We start from the raw sequence: 19,403 nt of genomic DNA, 5'->3' as shown, positions 1-19,403 counted from the left end.
CACACTTCTATTGTGGGGCTCTTCATTAAACAATTTTTAATAAAATTCTTTGAGTATGCCATCTGTTTTCCACTAGGATCCTAAAAGATAAACTGGGTTATCATCATGAGTTTAAAATGAACAATTATTGAGTAACATATAACTTGTTAGTGTTGTAGTGCCTTATAAAAATGGGATGCCTATTTCATTTCTTACCCATAAGCTTCAGCACATTGTAGGGAGGTCTTTCTTGATGACAACTGGGGATGATGTCTTTGATTCCTTGGTCATTTTACTAAGATAGTAGGATGAATAATAAAGGAATTTCTACTGAATGCATAAGCTGCAATGATGGATCTTCAGTAACCTGCTCATGCCTAAACATCCTTGGATCCCATCTGGAATAAGAGCCCATTCAAGTTGGAACTCCCTCCTGTGAATGGAATTTTAATTGACACTTTGATCAACTAATTATATTTCTCAATTATTCCCTCTATGTGAATCTTCTTCAAATATTTTTCCTGCTGAGTGATTAAATATCCATATCGTCCCAGAAAAAACAATCGACTCAATTTTCCTTAGCAATTTGTTCACTAACTGCCCTCAGTCTTTTGACTCTTTGGCGAGCCTAGCTAGAATGCGGCCTTTAGCATGAGAGATTTTGCTAGGCTGAAGAACACTTTATGTATTCTACAATTTAGCTTTGGAATTTTATGACTGGAACATCCTCAAATTTCATGCTACCTTTTCTTTTTAACAAGCCAGAAAATTAGGTCTTTCTTCTCAATATCTTGTATGAGAAATAATCATATATTAAGCCCAGCTACTCCATTCCCCTTGTTTTTTTCTGTTATATTCTTTTTTACTTTATTATGACATCATCCAAAGACAATGTAAGACTTTTGTCAAACTCCATTAATCTTTCATTATTTGTTGACTCTGGACAGGAAATGTTTGTGAACTATATTTTGTGTGCTTGACAATGATTCTTAGTTGCTCTTTGGGAATTTATTACTACTACTTCTAATTAACAACTGCTAATTATTGAGTTCATATTATGTGTCATGCAATATTCTAAACTCTTATATATTATCTCATGTAATCCTTACAACAACCCTATAAACATTATTATACCCATTTTACAAAAGAGGAAATTGAGTCTTTAATAGTTGAAGTTATTTGTCCAAGTTAATTTGTAAACCGACGAGCTAAGATTTAATCCTGGATTTCATTATTGCTTTTTTTTAAAAAAAACCTTGGTGAACTTAATCACTGCATTCTAAAAACCAGTTTATCAATTGAAGAAGCAAAAATCATATAACCCCATTAAAAATGTGCAAAAGACAGGAACACATACTTCTCAAAAGAAGACATACAAGCAGCCAACCAACATGAAAAAATACTCAACATCACTAATTATCAGAGCACAACAAGATAACATCTCACAGTCAGAATGGCTATTATAAGTAAAAAAAAAAAAAAACAAAACAAAAAAAAAACGAAAAAAACAGACACTAGTGAGGCTGCAGAGAAAAGGGAATGCTTGTATTACCATTGATGGGAAGGTAAATTAGTTCAGCCAGTTTGGAGAGTTCTCAAAGAATTTAAAACAGATCTTCCATTTGGCCCAGTATTCCTATTATTGGGTATGTAGCAAAATAAAAATAAATCATTCTACCAAAAAGAAACATGCACTTGTATGTTCATTACAGCACTATTCACAATAGCAAAGACATGAAATCAACATAGATGCACATCAGCAGCCATGAAAAAGCATAACTCAGCTCTAAAGAAGAAAATCATGTCCCTTGTTAGCAACATAGATGCAGCTGGGGGCCATTATCATAAGTGAATTAATGCAGGAACAGAAAATCAAATACTGCATGTTCTTATTTATAAGGGGAGCTAAACTTTGGGTACTCGTGGACATAAAGATAGCAACAATAGACAACTGGGGCCTATTAGTGTGGGGAGGGATGGAGGGGAGCAAGGGTTGAAAAACTATTGGATGTCATGCTCTCTACCTGGGTGGTGTGATCAATTATACCCTAAACTTCAGCATCATGCATTATACCCAGGTAACAAACCTGCACATGTACCCCTGAATCAAAAATACGAGTTTAAATTACAAAAAAGAGTAAAAAATAAAAATGAAAATCAGTTTATGCAAAGGGAATCTGCAGCAGACAACAATCTTAATCTTTTAAATAGAACAGTCTTCTGGTTTTATCTAGCCCAACTCGCAACACTACCTGTTTTCTAGCCTAGTGATTTGATATTACTTTTATATAATTTGATATTCTGAAGGAATGGGAGATATGGCTTTCTGCTATACAGAAGCAAATAATACATCCTTGCGATCATCTAGTTTGATAATATGGCTTTATTATAAAAAATCAGGATTGGCCTCTATGGGAAATTGTTCTTTACAGTTATGCTGAAAGAAGTGGCTCAGCGCTAATTATATAAAACTAAAATCACTGTCTTTGGCAGGCATTTTCTGACACCCAAAGTTCTGTATTACATAATTGCAAAAAAAAAAAGTCAACTAGTTTAGCTAATTTTGCAGTTAATTTTTCCTGCCAGGGATACCGAAAAACCATGCTCTTTAGGATGAGATTATCCACAGGAGCCTTTCTGCATTTTTAAAGACACTGGTGGGATATTGTTACACCTGCCTTGAACATTTTCCAGGCCTAAGTGTTTGGCACAGAACTCCAGGGACTCAGTGGGGTCTGGTCATGCACTGGAAAAGATCCAGAGCTGATTTCCGAAGTAAATGCTTTTTTAGTGGGGCTCAGGTGGCCCATCTCCAAGCAGAGTTGATGTAACCTCCCATTTTTGATGGGCATGGTAGTCACAGCAACAAACATTTACGGAGCACATCTTTTGGCAGGCATCATGCTAGGTGCGGGTTGAACTCCTTCAATGCCAACCCTGCCATCTGCTCTCCTGATTACATAGCAGAAGGATCCTTTATCAGCCAGTACTAAAGAGTCTTATGCTCCTGGTCCTCATCAGACAGTGCAACCTCCAGTGGTTTTCTCTTCATTTCCCATTAAATGCCCAGCTGAGGGAAGCGATAGAAGTCATTTATATAGTATTCATCCTTCTCACTCCTCTGTGTATCTGGCCTTTTACTGTCACAGCACATCAACTTGGTCCCTACCACTTTACAAAGGTTCATTTTGATGTGCCTTGGCTTGTTTTTCTATTTGAAATCATCAATCACTAAAGAAACACCCATTTGGAATTGAATGCTTTGTTTACTCCAAAAAGGCCGAATAAATTAATACAGCAAATACTTATTGATTGATTGTCTATGGTGCAGCACACAAAATGCTGTGTGCCTGAAGAAGTCATAGCCCCTGAAATCACCACTGGACTTGCTGTGCAGTGGAGCAAAATGTGATCTGAGAGCACAGAGAAGGAATTGACTGATTTTGTCTGGGAAAATCAAGAAAGCTTTATTGAGAAGGTGACATTTCAATTAGGTTTGAAAGGATGCATAGAATTTTCCCAAGAGGTGGTGGCAGAAAGATAGAAGAAATATCAGGAAAAAAAATGGAGCATGTGTAAAGGCATAAAATCTCATGCAAGGGCCTAGGATGTCCAGGAGAAGGAGAGAAATTCAGGGTATGAGAAGCTTATTATACCAAAAGACAGGGCTAGGAATATTGGTGCAATCAAATAGTGAAGACACTTGTAGGCCACGCTAAAAAGAGTTTGGGTTTTACCCTAATCACTAGAAGATACTCTAACAAGTAGTATGAGGTAAACAATAATATTTATTTATCTTTACAGAAGATAAATAAATGGCAGGGAAGCGGTTAAGTGAGAGGGAAGAGGAGCCTGGTTTAAGTTAGAAGAAGAGATAAAAACTGGTACTGGTTGGATGTAGGAGCCATTTCTGTAATAACATTTATTTGAAAACAATATTTTTATGGTTATCAAAAAAGCAAGAATACTATTTATTATATCAACCAGTCCATCCAAAGTCTTATGCAAGATATCGTTATATTGTTTAGACTACTGTGCTTAGAAAACTGTTTCGTCTAAAAAGCTAACTCAGAATCAAATTTAAGGCTCACCTATAGCTACCATTTTGAGATTTATTTAGAGTATTTTCTATAAATTTCCATTAAATTTCTATTTTATTATACTATGGTATAGATCTTTTATTGCAAGCTACTTTCTTAGTAAGATGAGGTGGTTTATGACTAAATATAAATTAAAATAAAATAAAACTATATATTATATAGTATGTATATATGTGCATTCACATATAAATGTATGTGTATATATACATTAAAATTTGTATTTGTTTTTGGTTAATGTGAACTTTATTTTTAGTCCTTCTGGGCTCCTCAGAAATGTTTAAGTTAATAGTTTCAAATGTTGATGTCCCATGTGGAATTCCAGAGCCTGGATATCCGTATAGAGATAGCTAAAATCTGTGTGGCTTTAAAAATTTTGAGAAAAATTACTTAAATGTTTGATTGTTTTCTTTTTTGATAATAATGTTTAGAAACTCTTGACTTAGCAACTCTTCCCTAAGACCTAACAGAGTATGCTAAGTATGCTAAATACAAGCTGATTTATATTACTTTATTGTTTTCTTTAGCTTATTTTGTAAAATAGATTGCTTATGCCATGGCACGGTGTCTCACCTATGTTCCTTCCAGGACATCAACCCAAAATGCCACTCTACTCTGCTAGGATGTTTTATTGAACATAGCTTTTCCTCTGATCTTGAATGAAGGGAAATGGTGACTATGAAAGGACATGGACATATAATAATATTTGGTAGCGTTATTGTCCCTATGATTTGCCCTCCCTCATTCTGTCTGTGTGCTCAGTCAACTACTATTCTTGCTAAAGATAAAAACTTAATGATTGTTTTGTGGAGAGAGCCTTCCTTAGCCTCAAGTTTGTTAAATTTGCCTTACTATTTGTGTTCTTAGCATTTTGTAGCATGCTCCTTTTGTACTATTTTCAACAGTTATAAATAAGTTTATATTTATTTGTGTAATCTTTTGTGTAAAGTCTGTCTCCCCCAAAAGTACATTTCCTCAGTAACGGGAAGCAGTTGTGTGTTTGTGTGTGTGTGTGTGTGTGTGCATGTGTGGCTTTTTTGCTTATTGTATAACTCTAACACAGCACAGTGCCTAATCCCTAATGGAGACTCAAAATAGTGTTGAATGAATGGATAAATGCATGAATGAGTACAGTAGCACACTTACACATTCATAGGTCATATGGTAAGTGTTTTTTTTGGCAATCTTAGTTGGCAGAGGCCTGATTTCTTTTCCTACCCTTTTCTTATTCTTTGAAGATGTGTATTTCTTCCTTGGTGATTCATAGATAAGGTAAAATTAAATAGATTACCTTATTTTCATCTGTGAAGTTTGTTACATAAATGTAAAACTGAGTGTCTTGTTCACAAGTTACAGCTCGCTGCTCTGAATTTTAAGTTGTAAAGTGAGCGAGGTAGAGTTTTTTCATGTGTTGAAGGGTAATGAGATAGGTTCTTTCCTGGCATATGCAATTATTCTAAATAACTGAATAAGATGCAATGCTGAGATTTACAAAAAAAAAAAAAAAGAACTTGGACATTTCATAGCTTCTCTGGCACCTTCATTCTGGATGTGGAGTCACTGCAGTGAAAGCCTTCAATTCACTTGAGCTTCTTGGGTACCTGGTCAACAGTGAGTTCGAACCACAGACTCTCATATTCCCCAGACTAGGAGTTCTCTGTACCATTTTTCACGAATACAGTTGTGCTATATCAGTGAGCAGGCAGCTCGCAGGGTGCAATGGAAAGAGTGTAGGTTTTGGAGTCAGCTCAACCTGAATTCAAGATCAACCCAAGCCTTGTACTGATTAACTGAAAGACTGTGGGCATGCTCTTTATTCTCTTTAAACTTTAGTTTCTTTATTTAAAAAATTGAGATAATTCCTTTATTAAAAATTGCTTACTTTGCACCAATGCTTCCATGTTTGTAAAGCACTTAGCACATTACTATTATCATTATTTTCAGGATTATATCAATTTTAAGAAAAAATCGATTCTGAACCAATTAAAAATATGGAAGAAATATTTCCATAGGTGTCGTGGAGGTCTTGATAAACTATGCCAAGTAATAGAGTAAATAATTTCCACGAACATAGAATTGAATGGTGGAGTGTATATAAAAACAAACTTATGTCTGACATTCTTAGCCAAATACCAACCAGGAAAAGATAATTTCCTAAGAATGTCAATGTGTAAGGAAATACACTCTCTTTTGTGGACACAGAGGTTTCTTTACAGATCAAGTAATAATTAGAATGTCTTTGATAAGAAAAAGTGTGGCAATGAGACCTTTGGAGTATGCAAATGCAGGGAAAGCAGGGCAGATTGAGATTTACCCTGATAAAGCTCCAAACCTCAGTATGGGAGTGATCTGTAATGTTTCCCTGAAATGTGCCAAGTAGGCTAAAACCTCTATTCTGCTATTGCTGCTGCTGCACTTAGGATCAGAGAAGGCAATCATCTGATTTCCTTGTCCCCTGTAGGATCTTGCTCTTAGGCTTGGTAATGACAGGGTCAAGTGGAGGGCAGAGACATGGGACCCAGTAGAGAACAGGAGGCTTTGACTACTGTCAATGCTCTGCATGTGGCACAGGGACCAAAGGGCTGGTTCCAAGGGAAAGACCTGAGGGCAGGGCAGGTAGGGTTGTGGAGGCTGTGTTGAGTAGCAGTGGCTGGGTGAGGGAAGTAGGTATTCAGCTGCCTGTCCTCTTTTATGGAGCAGCCTTTTTCCAACCTTAAGCACTCATTACACCACCTGTATACTAGACACCTAGGTGTCTTGAAAATCAGTGACCATTATGCCTTTAAGTACTTTGCTTAACGTAAGCAAAGCATACATACATTTCTCCTGCAATGTGGAATCTTCTCCCGTGGTAGTAATGCTGCAAGAGTTACTTGGCTGAGACAGAGCAAATTTCATGTATTTAAGAATATTGAGACAGGTCCTTTATTGGCATACGCGTTGTACTCTGAACAACTAAGACACAATGCTACCATAAGAAAAGAGCCAGGTAGGAGATGTGTGATAGCTTTTCTGGTACATTCATTTTGTTTGGAGTCATTGTGGGGCATTTTCTTTTGTTTGAGAAAAATGAGGCATATATTCTTTTTACTGCTTTCATTCATGTATCAAATTCCCCAGAGTTCTTTTCCATTATAACTTAGCTATCTCTTAAAAGAAATAGAATATATCAAAAGTAAAATATTACTAGTTATTACTACATTTAGACTTTAATGTGTTGTCATGGTGCTTTCATTACCTTTGTTCTTACTTTAGAGGTTTCACGTCTGTATTCCTGGCCCAACTACCAACAAATAAAGAGATATAACTTGCCTCACAGAGCAATATATATTCTCTGTTGCCCTGTGTGTTCGTTCATACTACTTTTGAATGTTTCAATTTGACATTTTTTATGGTGATTATGATGACATAAGTTATACAAGATAGACTGAAATAAAATGAAACCAAGAACTAAATACTCCTATACATCACTATAGGATTGTTTGACCTATTTTGGAAACCTCATCCAGTCTTTGAGGTCCAGATCAAATGCCACCAACCTCAGAAAGCCTTCTCTACTCTCAAAAAGTACAGTTTTCCTCCTATTGTGATTTCCTAGCGTATCTTTGTTTATTCATTATTCATTTGGCACTTATTTTTCCTTCTACACTGTGGGTTAATTTTTTGTGCATTTACAAAAAAATATACTTTTACATAAATGTGTATAGTAACTTCCATAAGAACTAGAACGTTTTTATTTTTTAAATGAGTCCTGTTTGGCACCATGCTTAGCACAAGTAGGAATCGAAAATATTTAATGTGTGATTATATTTCTCCCTGTCTTGTTCGTTAATCACAAATTGATCCAATACCTATCGTGAGCCAGCAACTGTGCTGAGCGCCTAGGACACAGTGACAACAAGGCAGACATGGTCTCCATCTTTGATTAAAAATAATTACTTCAGTTTTTCCTTCTTCTGTATGGTTTTATGTTGGGAAGTAGAGTGGTAGAATATAGGAAGCAGCTGGACAGGAGAGAAAAACAGAGTAGTTCAAAGAAACACACATTGTCCCCTTTCTCACTTTCATAGTAATGTTTTAGAAGTTAAAAGCATCAGCTCTGGAGTGCATGCCTTACCTGTGTTTAAATTTTCTCTCTGTGTCTTCTCTGGGTGGCCTTGGAATTGTTATTTAATCTCACTGAGGCTCAATATCTGCAAATGATAGAGTCCGCTACAGCAAAGGAGATATTTGTGCCAAACTCAAAAGATCTGCTTAAGTAGTGTTGGTAGTTATTATCATTATTGTTGTTGTTAGCTGCTGTTATCTTTCCATGCATGGCTGTTAAGGAGGGCCGTGTCTAGTACTGCTTGGAGTAGGGTAGAGATAACTGAGGGTGGGAATTTGTTCCAAGGATTCCTTTCCCAGATGGTAGACTGGCTCCAGGCTCCCTAAACAACCCTGAAGAGTATGCTGGCCCTTTCTGTATTTGGACTTAAACCTGACTGCTGCGAGTTTCCTGGAGTTTACCTCCTGTTGGCAGCCCTCCCCTTACCTGAGGTAAGACTTAGTAGATGGAAGAGTATGTGGCAGTAAGGAAAAATGTCTTCTCCTCTTTGGCATCCTAGTTGTACATTTACTCAGCTCCAATGGGAAGAACTGTGTTCAGTATTTTGTGGGTTAAGCTTTCCTGGCTAGAATTTCATTTTCTCAAAAACTAACAAAAATGGATTTTTCTCCCTACTCTCTCTTGTTAATAGGGTGCTGAGAAAATTTTGTCAATGAATGAATCAGGAGAACTGCAAGACATCCTAACCAAAATTGAGGTAAATGTGCTTTCAGCAACTTATTTTTAGTAATCAAAATGTTAAACACATTCTGATTATAATTGAGTTTTCCTAATTGAATTCTCTCTCCCCATGTTCTTACGAATATGCAATAGGATACATGTGGCAGTTTTAATTTGACATCTTCTGTTATTAGGTTTGTTGCAGCTAGAGTGACTTTAATGTTAACTTCTAATGATCTCGTACTATTAGCTGAGTGTTATGGTCAGCTTTATTTGATCCCAACTCTCTGTAATACAGACATTGATGAGGTGTTTCAAGTCAGGAAATAGTCTTGAAGCACATTAAAATTTTTCATTGAAACAACCTTATTTTTCCCATGGATGTTCCTACATATAGAAGATCTTCCTACATCATTTATAAAGATTAAAGAAAAAGTTATTTCTCCAAAAAGCACATTTTAATTTGTATTCCTGTGCTTATACATATAGCATCAGAGAAATACTTATTTAAATACTTATAAAATTAACATGCAACCGGAAAGCCCTTATTACCTCACTGCTAAATTATTTTATCAGATTGTTTCTCCCTATTTGTAAGATTATATATTTTATTGTCCTGACTGGGACACTTTGAGAGTGAAAAGTATGCATTAGTAATTGTTCTGGGACAGCAAATGTGAAACAGGACTTTCCCAGGAGAAATAGGTCATATGGTTATCCAGTATCTATATGTCACTAGTGGTTATTACTGCTCTAGTCTTTGCTAACCTAATTTCTGATTCTCTACCATTCCTTCCACTCTAGATAAAAGAAAGGACTATGTGGCTTCTCATGCTTTCTTACTACTATCCCTTTGTGCAAGTTGTTCTGTCTGCCTAGAATGATATTGTTCCAATTCCTCATTTCCCTCCACCATTTTCAAGGCCCATCTTCCGTATCAGTTCTTCCAATAGTCATTTCTGATCTCCCTCGCCTTTGAATTCCTATAACCTTCTTTTTAGGGGGCTTATAAAAGTCTTTTTTGTATTACCTTTCTTTGAGTATTTGACTCATGTCCCAAATGAACTGGGTGCTCCTTGATTGAACAATTCATGTTTTATTCATATTGTGATCTTTCCCAGAAGGAAAACAATGGATTCATTCATTCAACAAACATTTATTAAGTATCTACTGTTTACAGGTACTTTGCTAAGGGAGACAACAATGTCCTCTCAATGTACTGCAGACCTATAGCAATAACTCAAAATCGTCTTTTATCAGTTTGTGTCGTAATACAAACGATAGAGTATGTTTGGACATTGTGGTTCAATGAGGATGATGGCCAGAAATATAGTGCTAGTGCTTATAAAGGAGGAGAATGCTTGGGCTTTAGCAAAATAATTTACTATGGTCTGATTCTAAATTCAAAAGCCATGCGATATATACAGAGAGTAAACTTGTTTTTGTAAAATGTTTTAAATTTCCTTTTTTCCATAATTTATAATTTCTGAAGTATTATGACTTGGAAATCAGAGCATTTTTAGCTCCTTCCTCAGCTCTGCTTCTGGCTGTGTGACTTTGGGCATAACCTTTCACCTGTCAGTATCTTGATTTCTTTATCTATTAAATCGGGGTGTGTACTTGCTCCTCTTAAAACTCCTCTTAGCTAAAAAAGCTGTATGAATGAATCTATTTCTTTCTTTCTGTTCTCATATACTACCCCAATCCTGTGAAGTCATTAACTTACATTATTATATATCTTTTTATTTAAACAATTTGGTTTATGTGTATTATTCTCTGTGCACATTTTAAACTTATTTAAATTGTATTATGCAGTATCATTGATCTATTTACTTCTTGTTGCATCAATATCATACTATTTTAATTCTATGGTTTAAGAGCATCTTGTAGGATCTTACAGGATGAATATCCTTCATTGCTTTTCTTTGTACAGATTGATGACTGATTTAGCTATTCTGAACTTTTATTCCATTGAGTCTATAATTCTTCAATTCTACAACTTGATCAACAGTACTGTGGTAGATAATCTCTCTCTCGCCATCAGCTCAAAAACTTTGGAAGAGAAGATGTTTTTCTCTTCATTAAATCTGTCTCCATTCTACAGATGACATAAATAAGGCACAAATATTTTAAGTTATTTTTAATGTTCAAAATAATGGTATGGCATTGGCTTTCTACTGTTATAGGAACTCTGCGGTGCCATCACTATGTTCGGCTGCTTTGGGCATATAGTGAAATTGGTGGAGAATTTGTAGTCAATCAAGAAAACCCAGAACTCTGCCTGAGAGGTAGCTGGAGTTTAAGAGGAAGTAAAGAGACCAGGTGAAATGAAGCACTGGGAGAGCCATGCAAAGAGGATAAGGGATACAAAATACAGATCCAAACCCATCCCACTTTTCTGGTTGGCTTTTGACAGTAGAGTAGGAGTTAAATTTTCATGACGCAGGAAACATTTCAGTCCTTACTATATAGCAAGATATATTCCTGGCATTTTATATGTATTAAATCATTGAAAGCTCACAACTCTGCTAAATGAGTTCTCTTATTATTCCCATTTTACTGGCAAGGGAATAGAGGTACAGAAAGACAAAATCACTTGCTCGAGAGTGTTTAGGTAGTCAGTATTTGATTTATGATTCTAATCAGTCTGACTCCAATCCCCTGATGTTAATTAACTATGAACCTATGCTGCCATGACTCTCATATTAAGTGGCATGTAGGTATCTAGGAAATCTGACTATATTGTGGCAGGACACAAAACCTGGGTTAGTAGTTTCCTAGGAGGTAAGCTAGTAAAGATACTAGGTCCAGGAAATAGGCGGGGTTTTGACACACGGCTCTAACACTAGACAGATCCTGGCAAGTTCTAGTTTGCTGTTACTTGGGTTGCTACATGGTGGTCTATGACTGCTCCTGGCCCTCATAATTCAGGTTCCAGTTTCTAGCAGTTATTTCAAGTGATGCTGAAGAGAGAGGCTTAGCAGCTGTGGTTGGGCCACCAGAAATGGAGTCAGAAAATAATTTCAAATTTTTCCTGCACCAAGAATCTTATCATATATCCCACCCAACTGAAAATTGCTGGGGAAGCTGAGTCGATCTGATTTGTTGATGAAGATTATTAGTGGCCTCAAACGTGAGGAGCTGGGTAAAGGCAGCAGAAGCCAGTGACACATGTGATAGCTGCTATGGAGATCTGGTTTCAGTAGAGCTGGTTGTACCAATGGGGACTGTGTCCCTGAAATGACAGTTTGCAGGTAATCCTCCCACTAAGATGTGAGCTCCATGTGAACACAGACGTTCATTTACTTTTATTATTTACCTCTAGTGCCTAGAACAGGCGTTGGCATATCCCAGGCACACATAAATATTTACCGAGGGAATAAATAAATGACTTCTCTTTCATCCAAAGCTTTTTTGGAGGAGGCAAAGCATTTAAGAGATGAAAAGAAAGAGAAAATTTTTATTTTATATAAAAAAATGTGTGGCTGAAAGGATGAATGAAACCACCATCTTTTTGGTACATGATATTTATTTATGTTAATAAATAGGCTAAAAATGAGAAGCAATGAAGTGTCTAAGGAGTCCTCACAAAACAATAATCAAGATGGGTAGCTAATCCTGCTGGTGTCCATGCAGGGAGAGCCAGGGGAGTGCTGAGATATATTACCATACCACAGGTTCTGGCAGACACTGAAAGATCACAGATGGCAGAGAAGCTCCAAGTAAGCTTTGCCTTGTTATTTTTTTGAAGATATGAGTAAATAGTTTTGTTGCCATTTGTACTGAGATTGCCAACCTAGTGTCCATTTTCTGTCCTTTTTTTTTTTTTTTTTTTTGGTAAAGCTTACAACAATTACTTAATCTGATTCTCCCCTGAGGGCTGGTAACCACTTATTTGTTCATGAAGAACCGAGCAAAGATTCTCAGCTACACACTTAGGATGTCAAAAATGGCACAGACTGTCTGTGCAAGGCATTGGAGCTGTCAGAGACTGTCCTGAGGTTCCCTGGAGAAGTTTAGCTCTGTACGATGGTCCTTCCTAGGGGAAAGGGGGTGGCCACAGCCTGTTCTGAGACTACAGCCACAGACACCACCTACCTGCTCACCTGGGGAATCAGGCCATGTCATCTGCTTCTTTCTGAAATGAAAACATCTATTTAGGTAGGTTTACGGCAGTCCATCCCATCTGGTTTAAGAATCAGGTCCCTATATCCAGGCTTATACATTTAGAATTATGAGCTACAAATTTCCCCTGTGTCTGCATTTTGTTCAGTGGCTTCTTTCTCAACTCTGCAAATTAAGGATGCTGGAAACACTGATGATCAGAAAAGATTCTATTTATTTTTTTAGCAGCTTGGTCAGGCAGAGGGGTGTTTAGTAGGCATTTAAGCGTTTGCTGAATTAAATTTTTGAATCTAGTTTAAAACAAAATACATAGACCAAGATGAATCATCCAGAGATGATTATAATGTACTCTGACAATTTGTTTTATGGGTAATACTGCTTCATAGACAATCTGGATAATGAAGTGTATTGTCACAGAGGCTCAAATAAGTTGCTTCCTCTTTGGTAGGATACTTAAGGGACTTTCAAGCTCTATTGGAATAGGATTTGATGATCTGAGGTTAAAAATAATAAGAGCTTCATTTCCTTATCTTGAAGAAGACATGAAGACTCTTGATCTTAGCATCCTGTTTCTATATTGCATAACTGGGGGTAAACTTACATCTTGATATTTGAGTTTCAAATTTCCTTTGCTACAAAGGAAGTCTATTTCACAATCATTCATAAACTCTGCCATTATCTTTGTCATTTGTCGTTTTTGTCCTTTGTTAGAGACACAATACATTTTGTGTGCTTTAGTTGAGATGACTGCAATATGGAGCAGACCTATCCAAGACTCAAGGGTGAGGCTGAGATGTACTATTAGGAAAACAGAGAAGTGTCTGGTTCACTGCTGTATTCCCATTGCCTTACACAGTGCCTGGCTAGTGAATAATACTCAATATATATTTGTGGAATGGAATGAATAAGTAAAAGGTCTCACTCACTGAGTATCTATCTTTTAAAACTCACTCACAGGAATAAATGAACAGAAAGAGGTAAAGTGGAGGGTGATTTCTCATTCTTTTTTTGTTGAATTCCACCCCAAAGTGACTTGTTTCAACCCAAACCACTATTCAGAGGAGAGGAGACACAGTCTGTAGATTCAGTACTCTGTGTGCTATTCTCAACCAGGTCTGCCTGGATTCTTAATTGCTTGCAGGTCAACGTTTCCACAGCAGTCAATCTCTTCATTGAAAGTGGAAGTCAGGGCCCAGAGTGATGGCTCACGCCTGTAATCCCAGCACTTTGGGAGGCCGAGGGGGGCGGATCACGAGGTCAGGAGATCGAGACCATCCTGGCTAACACGGTGAAACCCCGTCTCTACTAAAAATACAAAAAATTAGCCGGGCGTGTTGGCGGGCGCCTGTAGTTCCAGTTACTCGGGAGGCTGAGGCAGGAGAATGGCGTGAACCCAGGAGGCGGAGCTTGCAGTGAGCCGAGATCGCGCCACTGCACTCCAGCCTGGGAAACAGAGCCAGACTCCGTCTCAAAAAAAAAAAAAAAAAGGGGAAGTCAGTTTTGTTACTAATAGTTACTAATAGTAATGACGCCTGTTTTGTTACTAGTTAGTAATGTTACTAATAATTAGTAATACTATTAGTAAAGTAGAAGTCTGTTTCATTAACTTCAGTTATTCTTTCTTCCTCCAACTCAAAACTTTGTCCATGTTCTTTGGGAAATTCCTAGCTCTTTTTCCATCTTGATCTGTGGGCAAAACTGTCTACAGAAGGGTTAGACTTCAGAGCAACACTAATATAAGAGCATCTAATATAACCCAACTGGGTTTTCTTTGTACAGAACCCTCTAAATTAGGACCAGACTTCCAGTATAACAAAGTGCTCTTTGAAAGACATGGCTAGGCATGACTCAATTATTTATTCTTATTAGAATAACAAATAGCATAAATTGTGCTGGAAGATGTAGCAGGAATGAGATTCCTGGGTGCTGAGGGGTCACTGGGGAGCTTTAGTGGGTTGCCTCAAGACCCACCCACCTCACCACCACTTTGGCTTTAGTCATAGCATTTATCCTTTCAACTGCTTTGCGTTTGGGGATCTCATGTTTAGATAATTTGGGAAAAAATGGATGCAAATAAACATTGAAAACTACTATCATAGAGGGAAGACCATGGATTTTGCTCATAAAGAGACCTCTTCAATATTCCACTTTCTAGTTATAACTTGATAATTACTTTTTAAAAACCAACTTAGAGGCTGTGTTTCCTCATGTGTAAAATGGTGGTGTCAATCACATCAGGTTGGTGTGAAAAGGGGGCAGAGACTCCACACAAGATGTAAGCCATCCCTTTCCTCTCCTACATTTATGGCTGAAATAGCTAATTTTGCCTGAGAATGGAAGTAGCCTGAGAATCTTTCCAGCACTCTTCTCCAAGACAATGGAAATAGCACATGAATTGAAACACATTTACTCTCCCTTTCTTATAGTGGCAAAACCTTAAACCAGAAGGCGAAGTATGGAACAAGTGCTTAAATTGAATGACTCTTAGAACTGTAGAAAATGGTTGTGTAATGTGACCACAAGCAGTTTAGCTTGAGGTAGCAGTTAATAAAAATCCTTTCAATGGGAATTTATTAATAAAATAATGGCTAATAATGACTAACTGTATTGAGTGCCTACTATGTGTCAGGCAATGTTCTATTCACTTCCCATGAATTAGTTCATTGAATCCTCTCAACAATCCTTTGAATGAAAGAGAGATCTAATCACAGAATTGCACAGACTCTGAGGATCCTATTTTAGAACGGCCTTGTTGTATTTGTGATTATTTTTAGAAATAAAATTGTAGCTTTTGTGTTTATATATTAAGTTTATTTTAGGAAATTTATTTGTTCTGACAAGGGGATAAATTATGAAGAAACAGTAGACTCTTGGTATTAGTGAATTTAACATTTGATATTTTAGCCTTTGAAAGTAATATTTGTAAGTTATGTTGTAGGCCAATTATGTAAAATAATTTTTAATTGTGTTGAGTTACTATTTTGATTTTTGTGTGCTCAGAGCCTGATGTCTGAAGTGCCACACATAGACAATGAGCTCAGAAAGCTGCATAGCACTAACATTTCATTCCAGCTTTGTTGTTCTTTGCTTGTAGTCACAAATAGATTTCATGAGAAAACCATATGGCTATTCAAGAATATGGTCATTCACAAGTGTCTTGTGTCATAGCAGGAGTTGATATTCACCTAGTGTGCACTGGTACAGCAGTCGTGGTTATTGAAAATATTGAAATATGTTTTACTCATGAAGATATTGAAATAATTGGGCCAGCTGTGGTGGCTTATGCCTGTAATCCCAGCACTTTGGGAGGCCGAGGCGGGTGGATCACTTGAGTTAGGAGTTTGTGACCAGCCTGACCAACATGGTGAAACCCCGTCTCTACTAAAAATACAAAAATTAGCCACGCGTGGTGACATGCACCTGTTATCCCAGCTACTTGGGAGGCTGAGGCAGGAGAATCACTGGAACCCGGGAGGAGGAGGTTGCAGTGAGCTGCTGAGGTCGCACCACTGCACTCCAGCCTGGGCAACAGTGTGAGATTCCATCTCAAAAAAAAAAAAAGAGATATTGAAATAGTTTATACGGTTGGTAAATAGCCATTGCCCAAGATGCATTAATATCTCTTTTCTTCTCTGTCAACTCCAACCTATAAATTTTGCCAGATAAAATGCAGGATGCCCACTTACATTTAAATATCAGATGAATTATAAATAATTTTTCAGCTTAAGTATATCTCATACAATATTTAGTACATACTTAAACAAAAATTATTTATGGTCTATCTGAAATTCAAATTTAACTGAGCATCCTGTATTTTTATTTGCAATATCTGACAACTCTACTTTACTAGGAACTCATATCTATTCACAATCTAGCAGTAATGAGTAAAGGGCTGGACTCAGGGTCCCTGCAGGTCCTTACTGTAGGACCTTGGCCAGCCTAGCATTTATTCTGACTTGGTGCACTTGTTGTACAAGTCATTAAATATTTTTAGCATAATCTCCTGTCATAGAAATAGTGAATGACAAGGATCTATCTACATTATATTCTTTCTAGTATTGTTAAGAACTCCATTACTTAGGAGTTTTGTCATATTTAGCTTTTAAAGTACACTGTTTTTCCATCACTGGGTTTGCTTTTACTCAAAGTTTTTCTTTTTTCTATTTTAATATTATGCAAAATTTAAGTGCAGTGCATCCTTTTTTAAAGTCAATTCTTTCACGAAGAAATGGCAAAAATCCATCAACAAAGTGACCAAATTCCTGTACATATTCAGTCTATCTTTTTGGAAGAGCTTTAAATCTCTACAGTCTTGACAAAATTAATTGTATTATTCAGACTGACAACAACTACTTTCTGTGATTTGGTGCCATTAGAAATGAGATATTATATGAGTTTAGCCATCTTGATATAATAGTATAGTCAAACTATAATTGCAAGTGAATCCTGCTATATACAGAAAATGCCCATTTATATTGCCTTAAAATATCAATATTAGACTGATGTTTTCTAAATATCAATTAGATCCTAATGTTTGAATACCAAAGTACATCCTACAGGTTACTAATTATGAGAGAATTATATTATTGACTCGAGAAAAATTCTCATAGTTATATGTGCTGGAGCAATCATGGGTTAAACTCAGTTTATCAGGTTACTTTTAAGTTGAATATTTTTGAGGCTTTAATTATAAATTATAAATCTTTGGAGAAAAGCTATATGTGTGTGTCAACGTGTTAAGCATGTTTGTCTGAGTATGTGTTTGTATGTGTTTGTGTGTGTGTGTATCCACATTTCCTGAGCTTATTTTAGCAATTATTCCCTTCACAAAGCCAGAGTTTCAAACACTGCTGCAAATTCCTTTTTTTGCAAGTCGGAAGCTTAGTATCGATTTACTTATTTTCTCTTTGTATTCATTCTGTAATGGCACCTAATCTCCCCTAAACTGATGGATGCCACTAGAGGACACCAGTAAAGGTTATATGCTCAGAAAAGCAAACAGAAATGCATGTAAATGATTTTTAAAGTATTACTCTCAACACACTATCTGGCTATTTTCATTCTATTATCAGAAATACTTTACCTTTGCTTGAGATAGAAAGGTTGATAGCTACTGTGGGAAGCTAAATAGATTTACAGAAATGTCTCAAGATTTCTGTGCTTGTTTTCTTAGAAATAAAATGAGGATAATGATGCTCGAATTAAGTCTTTACTGAAAAAGGTGTCTGCATGTGTACTGGTTAGTGTGGGTGAAAATTCTATACAAAAATGCATTTGAAAGTGCTTTGAAAAAAGAAGTATTATTCTAAATTTACAATATAATTAGTAATCTTCTCTTTATAGTGGCTCCTGCACACTTCAGCTTTTAGCTTTCTGATTTTCCAGACTTGCTATTAATATGCTATTCTATGAACAAAGACATGAAACTGTCAAATGATACTAACGGGAAAGTTAAAGTATTCTCCCTTAATACAAAAAGCCAGCTTCTGAATTATTTGGTTTGTAGATAGATGTTTTCATATGGTGGATTTCTTGAAGTTATGTGTCCTTCAACCTAAAATTTATCCACTTTACAAACCAAGCCTGTGGTATAGATGGCCATCGGCTGGGGAATGAAGGAGAATTTCAACTAATTACTTTCCTGGGTATAATGTGTATTAATGGTAGGTGAATTCAAGTGCATAGCCATATTATGCCAATATTGTTTTATGACCACTCACAGTTCAGAAAGACCGGGAGGCTGATTGAGTTGTTCATGCTAACGCATCCTCTGTTTTCTCTTGTTCCCCTGCCACCTTATACAGAGAGTGCAGCATCCACATGAGTGTCCCTCTTGTGGAGGCTTTGGCTTTCTTCCATGCTCCGTGTGCCATGGGAGCAAGATGTCTGTGTTTCGAAACTGCTTCACAGACTCTTTCAAAGCCCTGAAGTGTACGGCTTGCAATGAAAATGGTCTTCAGCGTTGTAAGAACTGTGCTGGTTAATTGGAGCTCCTACCCAGGGAAAGCCTCATTTTATTAACCAGACGCAATACTTTGGTTTATATATATATTTTTTAAATGGTTATGTTTATGGATTAGTCAATAAACTTCGTTTATTATAACTGTCTTTGTGGTGAATTTTTGCTGCAATCATTTTCATTGATGTATTAAATAAATGTTTATTTAACAACTACTATGTGCCAAGCCCTGTGCTAGACCCTGGTTTCTAATTGGAGTTAATGGAGTACCCCAAACCATTCCAAGATATCCAAAGTCTGATTCCCTAAATGTGTTTGCTTGCCTAAAGAAAATAACAAAATCTAGATAATGGTGCCTATTGCAATATCACCCTATTGACTAGGATGAGTTAATGCAACTACCTAGAAGCATAACATATTCCTAGGAGTTCTACAAGGAAGAAGAGAGCTCTGGATAGTGGAAAAAATATGATCA

The 19,403-nt window shown here is 36.7% G+C and overlaps 1 protein-coding gene across 1 annotated transcript in view; it reads left to right on the top strand.

Annotated features, from left to right (window-relative positions):
• GRXCR1 (glutaredoxin and cysteine rich domain containing 1) overlaps positions 1 to 19,072 on the top strand; it is a 154,575-nt gene extending 135,503 nt beyond the window's left edge. Inside the window, exons 3-4 of the mRNA XM_003258636.1 lie at positions 8,816 to 8,881; positions 18,774 to 19,072. Coding sequence (XP_003258684.1) covers positions 8,816 to 8,881; positions 18,774 to 18,953 — 246 coding nt within the window. The 3' untranslated portion in view covers positions 18,954 to 19,072. The remainder of the gene's footprint in view (positions 1 to 8,815; positions 8,882 to 18,773) is intronic.
• Positions 19,073 to 19,403: the final 331 nt, after the last annotated feature.

This window comes from Nomascus leucogenys, chromosome 20, assembly GCF_006542625.1.
Source record: "Nomascus leucogenys isolate Asia chromosome 20, Asia_NLE_v1, whole genome shotgun sequence".
In the NCBI taxonomy this organism is placed as follows: Eukaryota; Metazoa; Chordata; class Mammalia; order Primates; family Hylobatidae; genus Nomascus; species Nomascus leucogenys.
The sequence above is the reverse complement of the archived record's forward strand: the minus strand, read 5'-3'. Positions and strand labels throughout refer to the sequence as shown.